The sequence below is a fragment of the Papaver somniferum genome, chromosome 9, assembly GCF_003573695.1.
Source record: "Papaver somniferum cultivar HN1 chromosome 9, ASM357369v1, whole genome shotgun sequence".
Taxonomy (NCBI): Eukaryota; Viridiplantae; Streptophyta; class Magnoliopsida; order Ranunculales; family Papaveraceae; genus Papaver; species Papaver somniferum.
This window is the reverse complement of record NC_039366.1, coordinates 35,308,137-35,327,697: the sequence shown is the minus strand read 5'-3', so window position 1 is coordinate 35,327,697 and position 19,561 is coordinate 35,308,137. Positions and strand designations below refer to the sequence as shown.

The 19,561-nt window shown below is 35.4% G+C and overlaps 1 protein-coding gene and 1 pseudogene across 2 annotated transcripts; one reads left to right on the top strand and one right to left on the bottom strand.

The window, feature by feature from the left end:
* Positions 1-12,696: 12,696 nt before the first annotated feature.
* Positions 12,697-13,349, top strand: LOC113309433 (annotated as a pseudogene).
* A 2,111-nt stretch (positions 13,350-15,460) lies between these two features.
* LOC113309512 lies at positions 15,461-18,389 on the bottom strand. Of its 2 annotated transcripts, XM_026557941.1 has the most exons (6): positions 17,910-18,389; positions 17,356-17,418; positions 17,190-17,249; positions 16,467-17,089; positions 15,819-15,872; positions 15,461-15,711 (listed from the first exon to the last, which is right to left on the bottom strand). In XM_026557941.1, exons 2-6 carry the CDS (start codon positions 17,402-17,404, stop codon positions 15,658-15,660), a joined length of 840 nt encoding a protein of 279 aa, XP_026413726.1. In that variant the 5' UTR covers positions 17,405-17,418; positions 17,910-18,389; the 3' UTR covers positions 15,461-15,657. The 2 variants fall into 2 exon arrangements, with proteins under 2 accessions (XP_026413726.1, XP_026413727.1); XM_026557942.1 differs by having other exon boundaries at positions 17,356-18,389.
* Between the last annotated feature and the right edge of the window lie 1,172 nt (positions 18,390-19,561).

Sequence of the window (19,561 nt, the reverse complement as noted above, 5' to 3'; positions counted from 1 at the left end):
AAGTTGAAAGGGAAGAATCCAAAGAAAGTGAAGCAATCTAAGTATTGTTAATCCAGTTTGCTAAAGTAAATATGATGAAACACAAAGTCAATATGATCATTGGTATGGTAAGAGATCGTGATTCCTATCTAAGGGTTCTATGTGAGATAAATGACGCGGTTTGTTCGTCCAGAACTCAACTTGAGGATAAACTCAAGGAGGACTCCTTGAAAATTCAACGTCTGTTGAGTAAACTCTCTATTCAACCTAAAGGATGTTCTAAGGAGTGAACTATACCAATTACTTCTTATTCTACTGTGACATTAGAAAATACGACTACATATAATCATGTTTCTCTGATGGAACCAGTCTCAGAAGTTAAATTGCAAACTCCTCCTAGTTCTAAATATGAGCATACAACCTTTTCTAATCAGGGAATTGTTTCATCCAAAGGGAGGAAGGAATCTTCTAACGATAATGTTAAATCTACTCACTTTAATCACTCTTGTGATCAGAAATGTGTTTCTTTTGTAACACAAAAGGACATGTTTCACAGAAGTGCAATTTGAGGTTGGATAGTGATTATATTGATCGACTCCAATACACCTTAGATTTAATACTCAAAGGTGTCACTGATATTCGTATGTTTAAACCTATCATTTTTAGTTCTCTCCCTGTGAAGCGCTCCAGGAAGTTCAGTTCAAATTGCTCCTCAAATGTACGAAACTGTAATAGTAGATTTAACATGAATCGGGCAAGGAAGTTGCAAAACAAATCTTCCCAAACTAGGAATCGAGAGGTTTTTCGAGATGTGAAAAAGGTACCAGTAGAAGTTAATCACGTTGGAGCAACGAAGGATGATCTAAGGCTTCTAATTGAAGGATATAAACATATAATTGACAGACTGTCAAAATTCACCAGACAGACTTCTTCAGGTAAGGACTCAAACTTAATCTCATATGTTGATGGCAGTAAGTTTTATGATAATTTTTCACATCAAAAATGTTTTCCTCAAAATGTTAAAAACAATAGTTCGTATTTGATGATATTAAAGACCATACTTGTGTTAATTAATCACAAGGTTAGAAACTTTACTCAAAAATCCTGATGAATAAGATATGTCAATAAACAGGTACGGTTGTTTTCGAAAATGTTTTGCATTTAGTCAAGCTATTTTCTTCTCGTTCTTAGACGAACTATTGTTTACAAACAAACTTTTCACAAGTAGTTTAATTGGTTTTCTCAAAAGTCTTAGTATTTAGTCTTTTATCTTTGGTGCTAATTTGATGCTCTAAGTTTTTTCTCTTTTGAGAACAGTTTTTTTAGAGTTAAAAGTTGTGAAAAAATAAATTCACCTAGCAAAAATATACTGTACTTTCGGTTCAAGTACAAATAGACTTTTACAGTATCTTTAAAAGTTTTTTTAGGTATATTGGTTTTCATACGGGTACCTATGTTGCTTGTCACGAACAAATTTTAGAAACTCTAAAGTTCCTCCCTGAGAAACCGTTTATATACCTATCCTATGATGTTGAGTTATCTCACTCTAGGTTATTTTTTTATATCAAGAATGTCATCTTCTTCTCGCACTTTTGATTTTATAAAATGGTATCTTGATAAAGGTATGGGTTACGGTTCCAATAGAAAGAAGAAAAGAACCATGGTAGATGTTGATGACGTCAAATATCAAAATCCTGATGACTTATGATGTCTCATGCTATTATGCATATACTCATCAATATTTAGAGCACGATAAAATGGTCTCTACTGCAGCTCGTTGATACTATGAAAGGTGTCGATGTTGAAAAAGCAGGGGTACAACAACCTCACCCAATATTTCGATTAGCAATCTGTATGGACAAACTTCAATATACTTTCAAGAGAATCAACTAGACTCAATCTTAATAAAGTATATCAAAGAGTTATATCTCTCTTTCTCGATTCAATTCTTTCTCAAGCAAATAGAAATCTGCGAGTCTAATTGAATACAAGATAAATCACTTGAACGGTACCAAAGACCAATGTTCAAGGATCAATCAATATCAATCAACAACCAAAGGTCGGATTTCCAATTGATTGACTCAAACGCACAACTTGTGATATTTCAATTATATAACAGAATATAATGCGGAATAGAAATAACACAGACACCAGAATTTTGTTAACGAGGAAACCGCAAATGCATAAAAACCCCGGGACCTAGTCCAGATTGAACACCACACTGTATTAAGCCGCTACAGACACTAGCCTACTAGAAACTAACTTCGGTATGGACTGTAGTTGAACACCAATCAACTCACACTGATTCAAGGTAAAATTGCTCTCCTTACATCTCTGATCCCAGCTGGATACTACACACTTGATTCCCTTAGCTGATCTCACCACATCTAAGAGTTGCTACGACCCAAAGTCGAAGACTTTAATAAACAAATCTGTATCACACAGAAAAGTCTACAGGAATAGGTAAATCTGTCTCCCACGGAAATACCTACAAGTTTTGTTCCATCTTTTGATAAATCAAGGCGAATAGGAACCAATTGATAACTCGAACTTATATTCCCGAAGAACAGCCTAGTAATCAATCACCTCACAATCATCTTAATCGACGCGGCGAAAGAAGATATTGTGGAATCACAAACGAGGAGACGAAGATGTTTGTGACTACTTTTCTATCTTGCCTATTGAATATATAAATCTCAAGCCAATCGTTATGATTGCACTCAAAATGATAGACAAGATCATATCACACAACTACGAGAAAGTAGTATCGGTCTAGCTTCACAATCCCAATGAAGTCTTTATGTCGTTAACCTGGTTTTTATGAAGAAACCTAAGGTTAAAGGAGAATCGACTCTAGCTAATACAGCTAGTATCACACAGGAGGTGTGGGGATTAGGTTTCCCAGTTGCTAGAGTTATCCCTAATATATTCTTTCAAATCAGGGTTTGCAATTAATGTTAGCTTGGTAACAAAGCATTCAATATTCACCGTTAGATGAAAACATTATTAGATTCAAGCTAATATCTTTCAACCGTTTGATCGAAAACTTAGCTTGTTACACACAATTTAAATGCACAAATTTAGGTTTGTGTAACCGCACCCAAACATGTACATTTGTTGGTTCAACAATAGTAAACTAAATGGTTAGCTATATGAGAACTTTCATATCAACCATATTCTTCTTCACCATAACTAGTTCAAATGACTCAAAAGAACTAGTTAGAGAGTTGTTCAATTGCAAGGAAATCTTATGTAACTAGATAAGACACAATCGAAGCAAAAATGATTTGATTCACTCGAATCGGTTCATGAACTTTATAGCCACGGTTTGCAATTTTCATTCCTTAGTTAATATAAATAAGTTCACAAACAATTTCGCAAACTGTTCACTCGAATCGGTTCATGAACTTCCGCCAGTTCGCGGACTGAGTTCACGGCTCTTGTTACGGTTCTCTTGATCAACAAAGTTCGCAAACTTCGATTCAATGAAAAAAAAGACTTATACATATATGTGTTGTCACACAATGCTTATATCCAATATTGGTTATATAATCTAAACTCTCATTTCAATCATTGAAACATTTCTTAGAGGACTTTATTATATAGTTGTTATTCACAAACTATTTTCGTGAATTTTCAAAGTGATTGAAACGTATCATGACTTTTGTCACTAGGTAAAGATGAACTTGGCCAAAGAAAAAGCTTACCAACACATATTTCGAGAAATAGATAGGTGAGATAAACTCAGCTCGAAATAGCAAATGTGTATAATCAAAGTCTATACAGCAAAACGAATTTTGTCTCAAAATAGGAGATAAAGTAGATAGACTTTTGAGTGATAGATAAGTTCAAGTCTCCACATACCTTTTAGTCGATGAAGTTCCACCAGTTCCTTGAGTAGTCCTTCGTCTTGTATGATGATCGTCATGGAGTTCTTGAGCTCGACTACACTTTTTATCCTAGTCCGAGACTTAGCTATAGTAGACTAGAAATCAAGACTTATAGTTTTGATCACTAACATTGACAAACATGCTTGAGATAGCAGCGCATGCGAGTTCGACCGAGCAATGCTCTAACAGATGCGTTACGAACTGAGTTGAAAAAGGATTAACTCTGACCTTTTTCTCATGAAGACACATGTTAGGGATCTTCTAAATGAGGATATCTTCTCCGCAAAAGCAGTAGATGTTGCCAATCACAAGCTCAAAGGTCTCAAAACCCATGGGGTTTTTGAAAGTGTACTTTGATTAGTATGTTTTTATTTTTATCTAGGAAACTTCTTATGAGAATTTATTCTTGTCTTTTAAGAAGGATAACTAGGGTTTAGAATAGCAATTATTGTGATTACACATAGCTATTGCCGACGTTTTTCATCTTGCAATGTTTTTAGATTTATTTTATTTAAATTCTAAGGTTATTTGGAAGATGATTTTGCAGTATTAATGTTTATTGGTTTTATATATTGCAAAAAGAATTTGGTATGGGATATGTGTATTTACGTCCGTGAACTGTAAGTATCTCATATATGTCAAAAGTTAAGTCTATTATGTCATTATGCAAATATTAATGGAAAATAGAATGAACTTTTGTATATTCCGCAGTATTGATCTTTTCCTGATTCGCTCTTAAGTGAGACTATTGTATGGCTCTGTAAGTTTTCTTATGATGAGCATTTCCAACTAAATTAATCAATAAGGTCTCTTGTGGATTAATTTGTTCGAGTTTTCTGGATACAAATTCATGTCTCATGTGATTTGTTAATTTCCAAAGAAATCCTTCTTTTCTTTTGAAAGTAAGGTCGTTCTTGTTGTTCTTTCGGTAATGACATTTTACGGAGGAGAGTTCTTAATTAAACTTGCGCTTGATTTCCAAGTCTTTGGGGGAGTGCGACTGTGGAATATTGTAGGAGTTATCTTCTATCTTTATTAACTCCTTGGTGAATACACTAAGTTTCGACTATGTGGAGTCATCGAAACAAAGTTGATATGTTCTCTTTTAGTCATGAAGTATCTCTATGAGAATTTCATATGATCTCATGATTTTTGTACCTTTGCCAATTTATATTGACAAAAGGGGGAGAATTATTCTGTAGTTCACACTACATACATATGGTTTACGGATCATTATGTAAGGGGGAGTGGTTTTCATTGTGAGATGAAATATTGATTAAGGGGGAGTGATACATATCACCATAATATTATCGTCAAAGTTGTGATGCAATTGAACTTTGATGTTGTGTAATAATATTATGATACTTTGTTATGCAATTGAATTATTTTGTTGTAATAATACTTTTTTATAGCTACGGATCTTCAACAACAATGATGTTGTGTCGAACACATTCAGAGTCACTGGAGTACTTGGAGCGACAAAGAATTCAAGTAGTGTTAAAGTCTTAAAGAACCAAGGAAATCAAGCATGATGGATGGGAAGCTAGAAATGTCTTATTTATTTTGTAATCCACATGTGTATTGATAGTTTTGTCACTAAAATTGACAAAGGGGGAGATTGTTAGAGCATTGCTCGGCCAAACTCGCAAGTGTTTCTATCTCAAGCTTGTTTATCAAGTTTAGTTGGTCAAAACTATAGTCTTGATTTCTAGTCTATCTATTTGAGTTTCGGACTAGGATATATTGTGTAGTTAAGCTTTAGAATTCACGCCGCTTACAACTGAAGACGAAGATCTATTGAAAAATTCAGAGGAAATTCATCAAAAAAAGGTATGTAGAGACTAAAACTTTTCTATCACACAAAAAGTCTGTTCTATTCTTCTATCTCCTACTGAGACAAAAGTCGTAATGCGGTATATTATTTTGTATCATACACATTTGTTATTTCGAACTGAGTATAACTCGCTTATCTATTTCTCGAAATATGTGATGGTAGATTTTTTGTCTTAGCTACGTTCATCATGATTCTTGACGAGATTAGTCGGAAACAATATATTTGTTAGAAACTAAGTAATAAGTCAAATGATGATCATGTGGAAATTTCCTTGAAACATCTTACATGATTTGTGTGAGACTGTCATTTGATGTCCACTTGGAAATTTATTGATCATTCAATCACTTGAAAATTGCTTATTAGCTAATGTTTTGTGTGAGACATCCATTGTCCTATTCTAAGAATGTTTCAATGATTGAAATGGGAGTTTAGATCTAAAACCATGTCTGGATACATTACAGTAAGTATACTAAGTATGCTAACTGTTTTGATATAATTCAGGACCGGAAACTAAGTATGCATAATCGTTCGCAAAATGTTTTAATTATTGAAGTCAGGGTACTTAAGTTTGCATACCCGTTCGCAAAATTAATTAACTGTTGAAGTCCAAGAATTAAGTTTGCATACCCTTTTGCGAACTTATTCACCTGATTTCGGTCCAGAACCAAAGTTTGCCTACCCGTTTGCAAACTGTTGGTTTTGACCAATGTCTGGAACTTAAGTATGCATACCTATTTGCAAACTTAAGTGGTTCAATATCTAAAATCGGTCAAGTATGTTTTCATACTCATGAACAAATACATTTAGATAATAAGGAATGCAATCTTTGGAAACCGTGGCTTAATGTTCATGAATTAATTCTTGTACTTATGAATCAATCTGATTTTGCTTCAATTGGATAATATATACTTCTATGTGATTGTTAACAATTGAACGACTCTATGAAAAACACAATTAGATTCCTTGAATATCATTCATGATTGATTCATCAACATAATTGATATAAATATGTTAGATGAATGTGGATTAGACAAAAGTTTTCATATGACTAACTTTGGTTAACTATTATTGAGCCAACTCAATATACACGTTTAGGTACGGTTACCCATATCTAAATGAAGTATATTTCATTTATGCTTGAAAAGCTAAGTCCATCCAGCGGTGGATATATATTTCTTTGGTTTCAAGCAAATCTTAGCTTGCATCTTAAATCATATTTTCATCTAACGGTGAATATGGGATGCTTTGTTTCTAAGCTAACTTAGCAAACCCTGATTTGAAGACTATATGGGGAGAACTCTACCAACTGGAAAATATAAACCCCAGACCTCATGTGTGATACCAGTTGCGACTAGAGTCGATTCTCCTTTAACCTAGGTTTTTCCTAAAACCATTATAGGTTAACGACTTAAAGACTTCATTGGGATTCTGAAGCCAGATCCAACTATTTTTTATGTAATTGCGTATTTTAATCTTACTTATTCTATCACGTTGAGTACTATCGATCTTCTCTAAGATTGGCTCGAGATTTATCTCCGATAGGTAAGATATAAAAAGTAATCACAAAGCTCTTTGTCTCATTCTTTGTGATTTCACAATAACTTGTTCTACTACCATATAATTAAGTTATTATGAGGTGATTGATATATTTAGGATATTCTTCGGGAATATAATACCAGATAATCAATTGGTTCTTATACACCTTTATTTATCATAAGATGGAACAAAACTTCACAGGCATTTCTGTGGGAGACAATTTTATCTATCTTAATAGGGTTTTTTGTGGGAGACAGATTGTTTTATAAGTCTTCGACTTTGGGTCGTAGCAACTCTTAGTTGTGGGTGAGATCATCTAAGGGAATCAAGTGTGTAGAGTCATGCTTGGATTCAGAGGCGTGACGAACGCGACTGTACCTTGATTAGTGGGAGATTGTTTAGGGCTAAACTACATTCCAATATGAAGTTAATATTTTAGTTTCCTAGTGTCTATAGCGGCTTCATGCAGTGTGGTGTTCAATTTGGACTAGGCCCCGGGGTTTTTCTGCATTTGCGGTTTCCTCGTTAACAAAATTTCTGGTGTTTGTTTTTTTTTTTTTCCGCATTATATATTTTTATAGAATTGAAATATCACATGTTGTGCTTAGTTCAATCAATTGGTAAATCTGACCTTGCTTGTTGGATAGGAATTGATTGACACTTGGATATTGGTCTTTGGTACCATCCAAGTTATTTCTCATAATGGATCAAGCTCACAGATTCCTATATGTTCGATTGTAGATTGATTTGAGAAATTGAGATATATAACTCTTGGATACTTTTCCGTGACTGAGTCTGACTGTCTAGTTGATTCTCTTAGAATTGTGTTGGAGTTGTCCATACAGATTGCCGAACGAAATATTGGGTGTGGTTATTAGACCCCCGCTTTTTCAAGTTGTTCAAATGTCAATAATCTCATAAAACTAATTCTGATGCATCTGAGAATATTCGACAGGGTAAGTACGTGTACATGATACAGTATTGTACCTATTCGTGAATATTCTTGTCATAGTACTTGTACCGGGTATATGTACCCTTAACACAAAAACAAGATTAGTAACTCATAGATCTTTTATAGTTTGCATGCTAGGTATGCGTACCTTTTCAGTTTTGAAACCAACATATTTCTTCTGGTTTGCATACTGGGAATTAGAGCTGGCAAACGGGCGGGTCGGGGCTGGCTTGTTACGTGTTACACGGGTACGGGTTAACACGGGCGAAAGCTTGCGGATTGTTATTCTTCACGCGTAGTCATTTCTTCATCTCGCGTCCGTAGCGGGTAAAGCTTGAGGGCTCACGGGTTAGCCTGGTTTAACTAATTAAAAATAAAATTAAAATTTAATTAAGTCAATTTGTGATCCTGAGGTCAATAGCCATCCATTATCTTCATCAGAAGACAAAAATTATCAAACCCTGACATCTCAATTCTCCTAGTTCTTTGATCAAGAGCCATAGAACTTCAGTTTCTCCATTGTTCTTCTCTCTTTATTGGAAATCTTCATAATCAAATCCGGTGATTAAACAAAAATATCAAAAAGCTAACACAAACCCAGAATCAAATACCAAAAGACAGACATAACCGAGGTATTAAAACCCCAGAGCTATTCAGAAACAAAGGAATTAAAATCCGAGTAGCATTTCTATCACCAGAGCCTTCACGACCACATCAACACTTTCTTCAACTTCAATCCATCATCCAACTGCATCACCTTTTTCTTCTATAGAGCATCATAATCACAGTTCAACTACGAGCTCAAAGTGGAGCCATCATTGCCAGCAAAACCTCATCAGTAATGTAGCAAACTTCATCGATTACAGCAGCTAACATCATAGACTAGAGCTCCATTCAAACTCGAGACTCAAACCTCAATGGCAGCAGCAAACCACTCCGTCATTCACCACTGGATACCTTGTTAACCTTAGACCCTATCAAGCTTGAAACAACAGTTTATGTTTCATCCTCGTTAATCTGCCCGCATCACCACTACACCCATAGTTCAAGTCCAAATCTCCAAGCAAATCTGTAAATATCACAAAATATAAATCAATTAAGCAAATCAAATTTCAACAAAAAACCCAATTTGTAAAATTGATTCAATTAAGCAAATCTCTATTCAGTTTAAACAAATCAATACCTTTGTTAGCAAATCTTTATTCCTTTAAATTCAAACTAAAACACCATTTCAAACAAAACCCCCAAATTTAATCGCTCTTGTTGAGAGAATTGAAGAAATTGGCTTGAATCTCAATCCGAAAACACCACAGATCCCCTTTCAATTAACGAATTCTTCATCTTCTTTTTACTTAATTAACTTCAATAACACCATTACTATTACTAACACCAACTGAACATTTTACCTCAACTCTCTGTCCCAATCTCACCATTATCATCTCTAATTCTCCACCAGCCGAAGAACGCAGAAAAAGAGAAGGAGTAGAAGAAAAAAAAAAGAGAAGAAAGAGAACGATGTCTATTCATTCAGTTTTAGATTTAGCTTTTTATACCTTAAACGTAGGGACATGATTAACCCTAGATAATCCAACGGTGAAATTGAATGTAGTTTATTAATTATTATTATTATTATTATGCACGGGTTAACAGGATTACCCGCGGGTTTACGGGACGGGCACGGGTTAACCCTTTTTCTCACAAGCCACCATTTCTCTAACCCTAACCCGGCTTGTTTATAACCCAGTCCAGCCGGGTACGGTTTTTCACGGGACGAGCACGTGTTAATCCGCGGGTTTTGGCTTATTTGCCAGCTCTACTAGGAATGCACCTTCCTGGTCACGAGTCAACAGACTTTTTGTGGTATGGATACCGGTGTATGAGTACCAAAAAGTCGCTGCCGAACTATAGATATGTCGGTACGTAAACTAGGTACATCTACTGCGGCTCCGGACTTATAAAAGTATTCCCAGTATGTGAATTGGTATGCATACTGTCTTGTATCCAGAGTAACAATACTTTTCTATCTCTTTATCAATTCGAAACATTCCCGAATAACATCAATGAAATATATCACTATTTCAGGCTATTTTCAAATGATTAAATCTTGAATCATAATTTAGGTCATAAACAATAAATTGTTCTTAACCAAAGTCATCAAGTATGAACAAAGGTTCTTAAGTTTAATTAGTCATGTTTTGAGAACGATATTCAAGATAAACTTGACTCGAAATTTCTATTATGCATAAACTGTCAAATTTAATCACGCGACAATGTCTCATAGATAGAAAGGTGAAAACTTGAGAAATAGGTGGTTCAGTTTTCACTTACCTTTTGTTGAGGAAGTTCTCTAGATCTCTGATCAACTAAATTTTGTTGAGGAAGTTCTCTAGAGCTTCAGTTGATCTTCACCTACAAACGGTAGAACGCAGTGATATCCGATTCTCAACTACATAATTCTATCCTAATCCGGTACTTGACTAAATGTGGACTAGAAATCAAGATATAGTTTTGATCAACTAAATTTTGACAACCATCTTGAGATAGCAACACTTGTGATTTCGACCGATCAATGCTTTAACACTCTTACACTGTAAATAATGTCATCTACGGGAAACAATTGCATAGAACCTTGTGAGGTACTAAATCGCTTGGAGGGTGGAATCGGTATCAACTACATTCCATTCTGAAGTTCTTATAATAGGCTAGTGTCTGTAACGGCTTAATATAGTTCGGTATTTAATTATGGACGAGGTCCCGAGGTTTCTCCGCAGTTTTCTCGTTAACAAAACTTTTGGTGTCTTGTGTTATTCCTTTTTCGTATTATGTTGTTTATCTTTATAATATGATTATCATATCTACAATGTAATTAATCGTACTAGATACAACCATCTTGATTGTGATCGATTATAAGAACTTGTTCTTGTTGAATTCTTATCTTGAAAGATAGATAACAAGTTTCATACTTGGAAGAATTCAGATTCGGTTATTTGAGCTTGGATATTGATCTTTGGAATCGTCCAACTACTCCCATGGTTTAATCAGGTTCACGGATTTCTTGTCTAGAACTCTTTGATTGTAAGAGAAAGAGATATAACCCCTTTATTTGGATTTGTATTAAGGTATTGTCCATGCAAGTTGTCAAACTAAAAGGTTGGTGGTATATTTGGTACCCCGCGTTTTCATTATGGTATCAGACCAGGAAAATACGTTAAGACCTAATAAGTTTGTGTTTATGGTGATCTGAATCTATGAACAAAATTGCAATCTATATAAACGTACCGCTAGCCTTCGACGGCATAAATTACTTATAGTGGGAAAAAGCTATGCATTCCTTCTTACAAGCTCGCGGTTTCCAAACCTGAGTTTGTGTTGTAAAAGGATATAATCCTCCAATAGTTGCAAGAGACGATGCAACATAATGGAATATAGCGAAGTGAAATCAGTGCTGCAAAGCATAACTTTTTGACTGAAAAAATTCCACAGAAGAAATAGCTGAGTTTCTGTAAAGTGGCTTTCTGGGTCCACCATTAATAACATGTTTGGATACTACTCAAGAAGTTGTTTTTTAATTTCTTGAAGCAAAAAAGTCAGAAGTTAATTTGGGTACACAATTTCAGAGTGACTTCAAAAACAAAAACATTAATCATTTGTGAGACAAAAATATTATACTTTTGACTTCTGCTTCTGATATCCAAATAGACAATAAAACTTATGTTTGTGCTTTATGAATGACGGACCCAAAAAACTAACTGAGAGAAACTCACACAAAGCCAAGGATGTTATTCCTCGTAAGGGACAGATGTTATTCCTCCATGGGGATGGGTTCTTGGGGTTTGTTTGCTATATTATAGTTGTAGCGAAGAGAATTGAGAGACCATAATGCTCTGGGCTGCTAATAGGGATACCAAATTGCTTGGGGGTGTACCATTATACATGTAGGACAAAATACATATTGGTAAGGGATTGGTACACCCCACACAATTTGGTACCCCTATTAGCAATCTTGATAATGCTTGGCTTAAAGTGAGGGACACTGAAGAAGCGAAATTGTTGTGTGGGTGCCGGAACCCGGAAGGGTATTTTTTCGGGTGCCGGATAAAAATGCTTTTCCATTATTTTTGTGTGCATTACTTACCAAAATGCAAAGGGTTTTTGTGAGCGGCACAACAAGTAGAAAACCCCTAAGCTGCTGATTATTAAAGAACTTGATTCGTTAACTCCCTCTGTTTCAATACACCATCTCCCAGGTAATCTCAATCTTACCAAAGAATTCCTAAATTTTGTTTTTCTTTTGAAGTAATTGGATTCATTATACTATGCCACTGTTCAATTTAGAGATACGAGTCGGTGACTGGTGTTGGTTTTGAGTTTCCATCATTTGTGTTGAAGTTTTGGGGGAATTCGATTTACTGAGCTGGGGCTTTGTTTTGAATTGTGATTTCTGAATTGGGGTTTTGTGTTTTGTGTGTTCTACTTTTGTAGGTTGAAATCGTTTTGGAATTAAAATGTTTATAAGAAAACCACCACTTCCTAGAATGGCTAAACAATGTCTCATGCATGAGAAATGCCCAACTATTTTCTTCGAAAATTAACGCATCAGTCCATGATGGAGGTGCACTTGTATTAACAGGAGCAAATGGTGCAGGGAAATCCACTTTCTTAAGAATGTTAGCTTGTTTCTCAAGACCCTCAGCTGGAGAGATCCTATGGAACGGTCACGACATTACAAACAAAGTCAGGAGTTTTTGAGCAATACAAGCTCCAGCTCAATTGGTTATCTCTTAGGGACGCCGTCAAAGAGAAATTCACCGTTCTTGATAATGTGCAATGGTTTGAAGTCCTTGAAGGAAATCTGGTAAATCAAAGGCAGCTTTGGAGCTCATGGGACTAGGCAGGCTTATTGCTTTCCATGGGTCAACGCAAATGGCTCCAGCTTGCTAGAGTAGGTGCACTTGATCATCCGATTTGGTTACTTGATGAGCCGTCAGTGGCATTGGATACTGAAGGTGTGAAATTATACATTATTGCTGAGCATCGAAAGAAAGGCGGGATCGTGTTCGTGGCAACTCATTTTCCTATCCAGATTGAGGATGCGATGATATTGAGGTTGCCAGAGAGGTTTCTGAGAAGGAAAACCATGGTGGATTTGCTTGATTGATTGTGGAAAGATGTATGGAGAGGGTTATCAGTGGTTTAGTTGCAGAGGAAGTGAGCTTTTATCCCTCAAGGTAATAGTAATCATATTTTATCCCACTCCCTAATAATAAATTTGCTGTTTGAACTTTGAAGTATGTAAGTATTATTGTGGCTTATAATCCTTGAATTACGAAATAGTAGTAGTTAGAAAATGCCTTATTGGGTGCTTTAGGAAGAGATTGTATCCGGGTGTGGGGCTGCCTTCTGCTTACAGTATGACTAGAAGTTTTCGACATTAGCAATTTACCGTACGGACTAACTATACCAGGAATATTCAAGTATTGAGGAATCCATTATATCAGAAGCATAAGCTCCAGTTCTCCACTAAACAAGCAGAAATTCGTAGAGAGAGAGAGACTAATTTTCCTTGATATATAGTTATGTCATTACTGTACTGACATTATTATCTGTTTCGTGATCCGTAGTTTCTCCAATTTGTGTTTAGTTTATAATGCTTTAGTTAAATTGTATTGCAAACCAAGTATCTATATTTAATCAGATCTTTTGATTTATGTGCCCTTCTTATCCTGGCACGTTATAGTATCAAATGCATTCCCCTTGTGTTAACCAGGTCCAGTATTTTCTTCATTTATTGGAGGGTTCAGCTCTTATGATGGTCATAATATCTGGAGGTTTTATCTGGAGGTGTCATATTGGTCTAGCTTCTCACGATTTGTGTATATTTTCTTTCCTCTGCAGTTCCAATGGGTTCTACACGATACATATATTTCATGTATTAACATCTATCTTACTAAAGATTCAACATTATTTGGACCTGGTATTCCTTAATTGAATTTCATCGTTCTGCCTGATTAAATATTAGTTTAAGTATGTTTCCAGAAAAAATAAAAAAATGGTTTAAGTTTGGTATTTCCTGGGTAGTTATCATTGTCTAATGCATTGAAAGAAGTTGACATGCCCTTTTCAGATACTTCTCTCAGGCACATTTGCTGCTATTTGGCTGCGAAGATTTTTTCGGCAAAAATCAATAGGAAGAAGGTTGAGCATGCAGCAGCAACTGCGAACGCAGATGAGTTCATCAGAAATCTTTCAGATGGATATTAAACCAATATTGGACAGATGGGTTCAATTTGAGTGGTGGCCCAAAGCAGAGGTGAAATCTCATACCTTGGAAATATTCAGCTTAAGCTTGATAACGCCGTCTAATCATTCATAAATCTGAACTCAACTCAAACCTTAATTGCCTTCATATGTTACCAATACGATGATCCTTAACTTATTATCCTTGTCTTCCGAACTGTAGGGTTGCTTTAGCTATTGCGAGGAACATCTATCAAGATTTCTCTGAATTGTTTGGATGGAGTAATTTCGTCTCTTGATGGTATGTATGAACTCGTCAGAAGGGCAATTAAGAAGATCCTGAAACCACAACCCTTTTGGGGTTAAGAAGGGCAAAGGTGAAGAACCCAAAGGAAAGTGTTTTTATTGCCAAAAACCAGGGCACTGGAAATGGAATTGCAAGGACTCGCTAATCTGGTTTATTGCTGCATTCACACTTACGGCAGAGTTGTGGTTTATGAGGAATAAAGCCTGCTTTGAAGATGAAAAACCTGACAGTGAAAAGGGCTCATTGTTCATGGTGGCCATTATTCAAAAACCAGAAGTCCAAAGTGCTTGATTCAAAGGCATGCATTCAGCTTATCAGTTTTAAACATGTTTACCGTGAGGTGAACTTTTTTCAGCTGATACTTTTGTTAAGAAAGGTGTTCGTCTTCAACAGGGTCAGAAAATGGAACTCAATTCAATTCAACTTAATTTCGATAGGTGTTATGTGAATGTAAAAATGTTTTCATGAAAGTAACTTTTCTACTGTAAACACTAAAAGTAAATTTTGTATACTTTCACTTCTCAACTTTTGTTGTGAGTGTGATAACTGTTCACCAGTGGTAAACCCTTATAACCCAGAAACTAATGCTCAAAAAAAGTTCTGCAGAACTAACTTTTGTTATCCCAAAAGGCATATACAGTATACTTATAATTTCATAGCACGGAAACTAATGCGCCAAATGAAAATAACTAGTTACCTAGGTTAACAGATGAAGCTAAAATTCATTCATGTAATAACTCTTGATAGTACTTAAAACTTTTTTAAGGATATACAATTATGTCTACCAAACATTTATGATCTACCCGAATAACAAACAGGGCTCTAATTAGTAAACTGTTCTATCACCGTCTCCCTGACAATATGTATATACCACATGTTCAATTAGAGTGTCTTGAGCTAATCTATACAGGCCTACAAATCCTCACTGCAAAATGGAACCCCTTGTAGCCTTTAAGATCTCCATACGAACAATCGACTACAAAAAACAAAACGAAGAGTCAAACTGATAATCATGATAATCGAAGAGAACCATAAGAGTTGTTAAAGCTAAGTCGAGAGAAGAAGCTAGCAAGGCTCACTCACACTGATATTGCAAAAGGCTTTATTCTCACAACCCATCACGAAGGAGACATGAATCTGGGAACACATAACAAAAGAGAACTTAAATGTTACTTGAATTATAGCATTACTGAGATTTTAAGAGGTTCAATCGGTATATATATATATCTTCAGCAACATCTACTAATAATTGCATCTTGAAATTATACACACTTAATGTATTCTGAGCTGGAGAAGTCATAATCTCTAAAAGGAGTGACGTATACCTACAGCTATATCCATGACTCTAAAATGGAGCAAGTTATATGAGGGCACAAAGACCCAGAATAGCTACAGGAAAGGTGGCAGATCCAATCCCAAGCCTCTATAATAGGTACAACTACCTGCAGCATAGATGGACTAGAAGCCACAGTGAGCTGATTAAAGGACAATTGGTAACAGCTTCTGCGGAGCAATTATAGAAGCCTAGAGGCTCTTCAAGAGCACAAATAAGGTCAAACAGCTCTCTAAGAGCATAATTTGGATTCTAACAGCTCCTTGAGAGTAAAAACTAGCTCATTACGAGTACAATCTTGAACACTGAAAGCTCTTTAAGAGCACAGTCTTCATAACAAAAGATAACAAGCAGCAGGGAAATTTGATATAAAAGAGAATAAATAAGCAACAACTAACCTTAGCATACAGAAAATCAGAACTGAAGCTATCCAAATAGACGCTTGTCTGCCCATCAACGAACTTCAGATCTACATTCTTTTCAAAACCTTCAACCAGCTCCTTAAATTTTGTCACCATCAAAGAAGCTTGATCAATTTCAACATCAAACTTTTGGTCAAACTTGTGATCAACTGACTTGGCCTTCCCTCCAACATCAATGTAAGAAGCAGATTCACCCGATTTCCAATAATATACAGCTGCAGCTCCAAACAGAACACCCACAGACTGCTCTATGACCTGCTTACCAATCTCTTTTCCGACCTCTAGAGCAAACTGTTTCATGAGTGTAGATGAAGGAAGAAGTTTCTTCACCAAGTAGAATGCAGACCTTGGATAGAATATTAGAAAGAAAAGCAATATTTCCAACACATTAGTCTTCTTGGATGAGATGATACGAGCAATTCTTTTGACTGGTTTTGGGATGAGTTCCGAACTCCTATCCATTAGATTGTCGACCATTGATTCAGTAGCTCGTAGAATAGCATCTTCCACACCAGAGTTTGTGATCACAAGCTTTCGAGGAGCTCTAGAAAGAGAAGGGAATCTAACAAATCCGAATGACAATCCATGGCCATAAAAACCTAAAAACCAGAAAAGTGAATAAACATGCAATAGCAAACCAATAACTTGACAAGAAGAGAATGAACTTATTATTGAGAATGGATATCTCATACAGCATACCTGATAATCCTGGGTTACGAATCACTAATCCAGTAGAACTAGAACTCCTCAGTGCATAACCTGTATTGGTTTCAATTCCCATATTTAACAAACCAGGGAATAAAATAGAAATCCAACAAGAAGATAACAAACTTATTATTGAATATAGATAACTCATAAAGCATACCTGGATTGCGGATCCCTGATACAGATTCATATCCAGAACAACTCCTCATAGCAAACGAGTTTCCTAAATTAACCATTGTGAACTTATCAAAATCAATCCACGTTATGTAGTCAATAAAACAATCTACCAACTCATTTACCCTAACTCAATCACCCAATCTGTTAACTCTATTACCGTAAATCAACCTAATTCAGTTTACCCTAACTCAACCTGATTCACCAAAAAAATTAGACTAAAAATGAATAAAAACCAGTTGAAATCGATCAAATTCATAATAGCATCACACTAAACCTAAAAACACCACAATTACTCGAAACACAGATGGAGAATTGAATAGCAAAGAAACAGAAAGCATTCCCATAGTACCAGATTCAGAAATAGAAGAGAAAAGTAGGGAAGAGAAAAAGAGAAACGCCGGAGACGAGAAGTATTTGTTTTCAAAATAATTTGATCTGAGAGCGGGAGAAAAAATGACTTTCAAATGAGTTTAAAACCAAGACGGTTAGAGAGGATACGGTGTGGACGGAGTATAGTAGTTACTGTAGTCCAAGTACCTTGTGAAGTCGGTTCCTGAAAAGGCCGAGTTGAATCGGACGGGTCGATTGGTGATTGCTTTCTAGAGAATAGGTTAAAAATGGCTTTTCTACCCAAAAGATCTCACAGAAATCACACAAACAAAAATATTATAACAGATCGGACAAAGAGAAAGGTCACCGATTCAATTTCACATTTCAACATCACAAAAACTCTTTCAAAAATCATGTTTTAGCCCTCTTTTAAGCAACAAAAATGGAGGGTTTCTACTGCAAATCTAACATAAATAGCCTCAGAGATCATAAAAAAAAAAAAAAAATTTAAAAAAAAATTGTACTTAAAGAAAAACATATGAAGCAATGGTGTGCAACTACAAACACAAATAGTCTCAAAGATCCAAGTTAAGAACTTAAGCCTCATATGAAGCAAAAGTTTTCCCACTTGTTCTTGATGATCAAGAACAAGCCTTGGATTTATCATCACAGACTGAAAACCTAACTCAAACATAATTGGGGATTGAAGTGATCCTAGAGAATAAAATTCCCCTATTTATGTTTTCAAGGGAGGGAGGGCTTGGTGTGGAAAAGATATACTACTATCATGCTGCACCAAATATATACGCCACTAAAATGTGGCACCATCCTTTCCCTTGGATCCAGCATTTTTCGGACGAGCTAATACGCGCCATATCTCCGACTGCCACCTAAAAATGTGCCAACAGTTTCACTTTCCAATTTTATTTTTTTAATGTTACTTTCCTATAAACATGATTAGATCCTAAAATCTCTCAAAGCCAATATACTCCGAAATAAAATCTTATCATAATTGTTTTCAAAATTTGGTTTCTATGTGGATAATACAGGAGTAAGATAATTTAGGAGTAAGATAAGATAATTAAATCCAATTGGAAGTATTATTGATGTATATATTAATAAAAAGAAAATTTTATTTTAGCCCATTTAAAATGATTTTTTTCAATGAAGATATGTAATAAATTTTTACAAACTGTTGGGCTATTAACTTTTGTATTCTTTGTTAGAAAAAATGGAAAAAAAATCGGGTTACAAAACAGTCACCCAAATATTGCGGCTCACTTCACAGCGTCCTGGCGACATTATGTGGTTGGTTGGTTGTCATGATTTATGTTTGGCTTTGAATTCTTTATCGCAAACAACAAAGTGTAAATTGGGATTGGTTTTGAGTAAATCTCAGGGATATTAGTTACTCCCTCTAAAGGATATATATATATATATATGGTTGAACTTGTCCAAAAGCATCAACCATGTGCGTGTTATAGAATCAGTTGGACCGGTCGAGTGAGTAAGATTTTTTTTTTTTTTTGACAAAATCTACCATTTTTGGTCGAATTTATAGGTAAAGGTGGGCTTAGGTTAAAGAAATTGGTTAATCCTCTACTTTTTTTCCATCAATGGCTCTGTGATTTAAGCGAGAGAGAGAGAGTGAAGAGACAAAATTCAATCTCTCGGTTGATAGTATCTTCCATGCAAGCTTTTTCGTCAGCTACAATGACTATAACTTACATAAATTCATCAATGAGTTTTAGGGCGTATGGAAGAGGGTTTCCTTCATTCTTAAACGAAGAAGCTAAGAAAATCAAAGACCCATATGCTAGAAAACTTGCTCAAAGGATTGAAAGACTACGAATACATGT

Coding starts and splice junctions, on each gene's coding strand:
- LOC113309512 (XM_026557942.1), bottom strand. CDS start 17,431: ATGGTTAATTTAGGAAACTCGTTTGCTATGAGGAGTTGTTCTGGATAT. Junction 17,250..17,355: donor ATCAGGGATCCGCAATCCAG/GTATGCTTTATG, acceptor AAACCAATACAG/GTTATGCACTGAGGAGTTCT. Junction 17,090..17,189: donor TCGTAACCCAGGATTATCAG/GTATGCTGTATG, acceptor TCTGGTTTTTAG/GTTTTTATGGCCATGGATTG.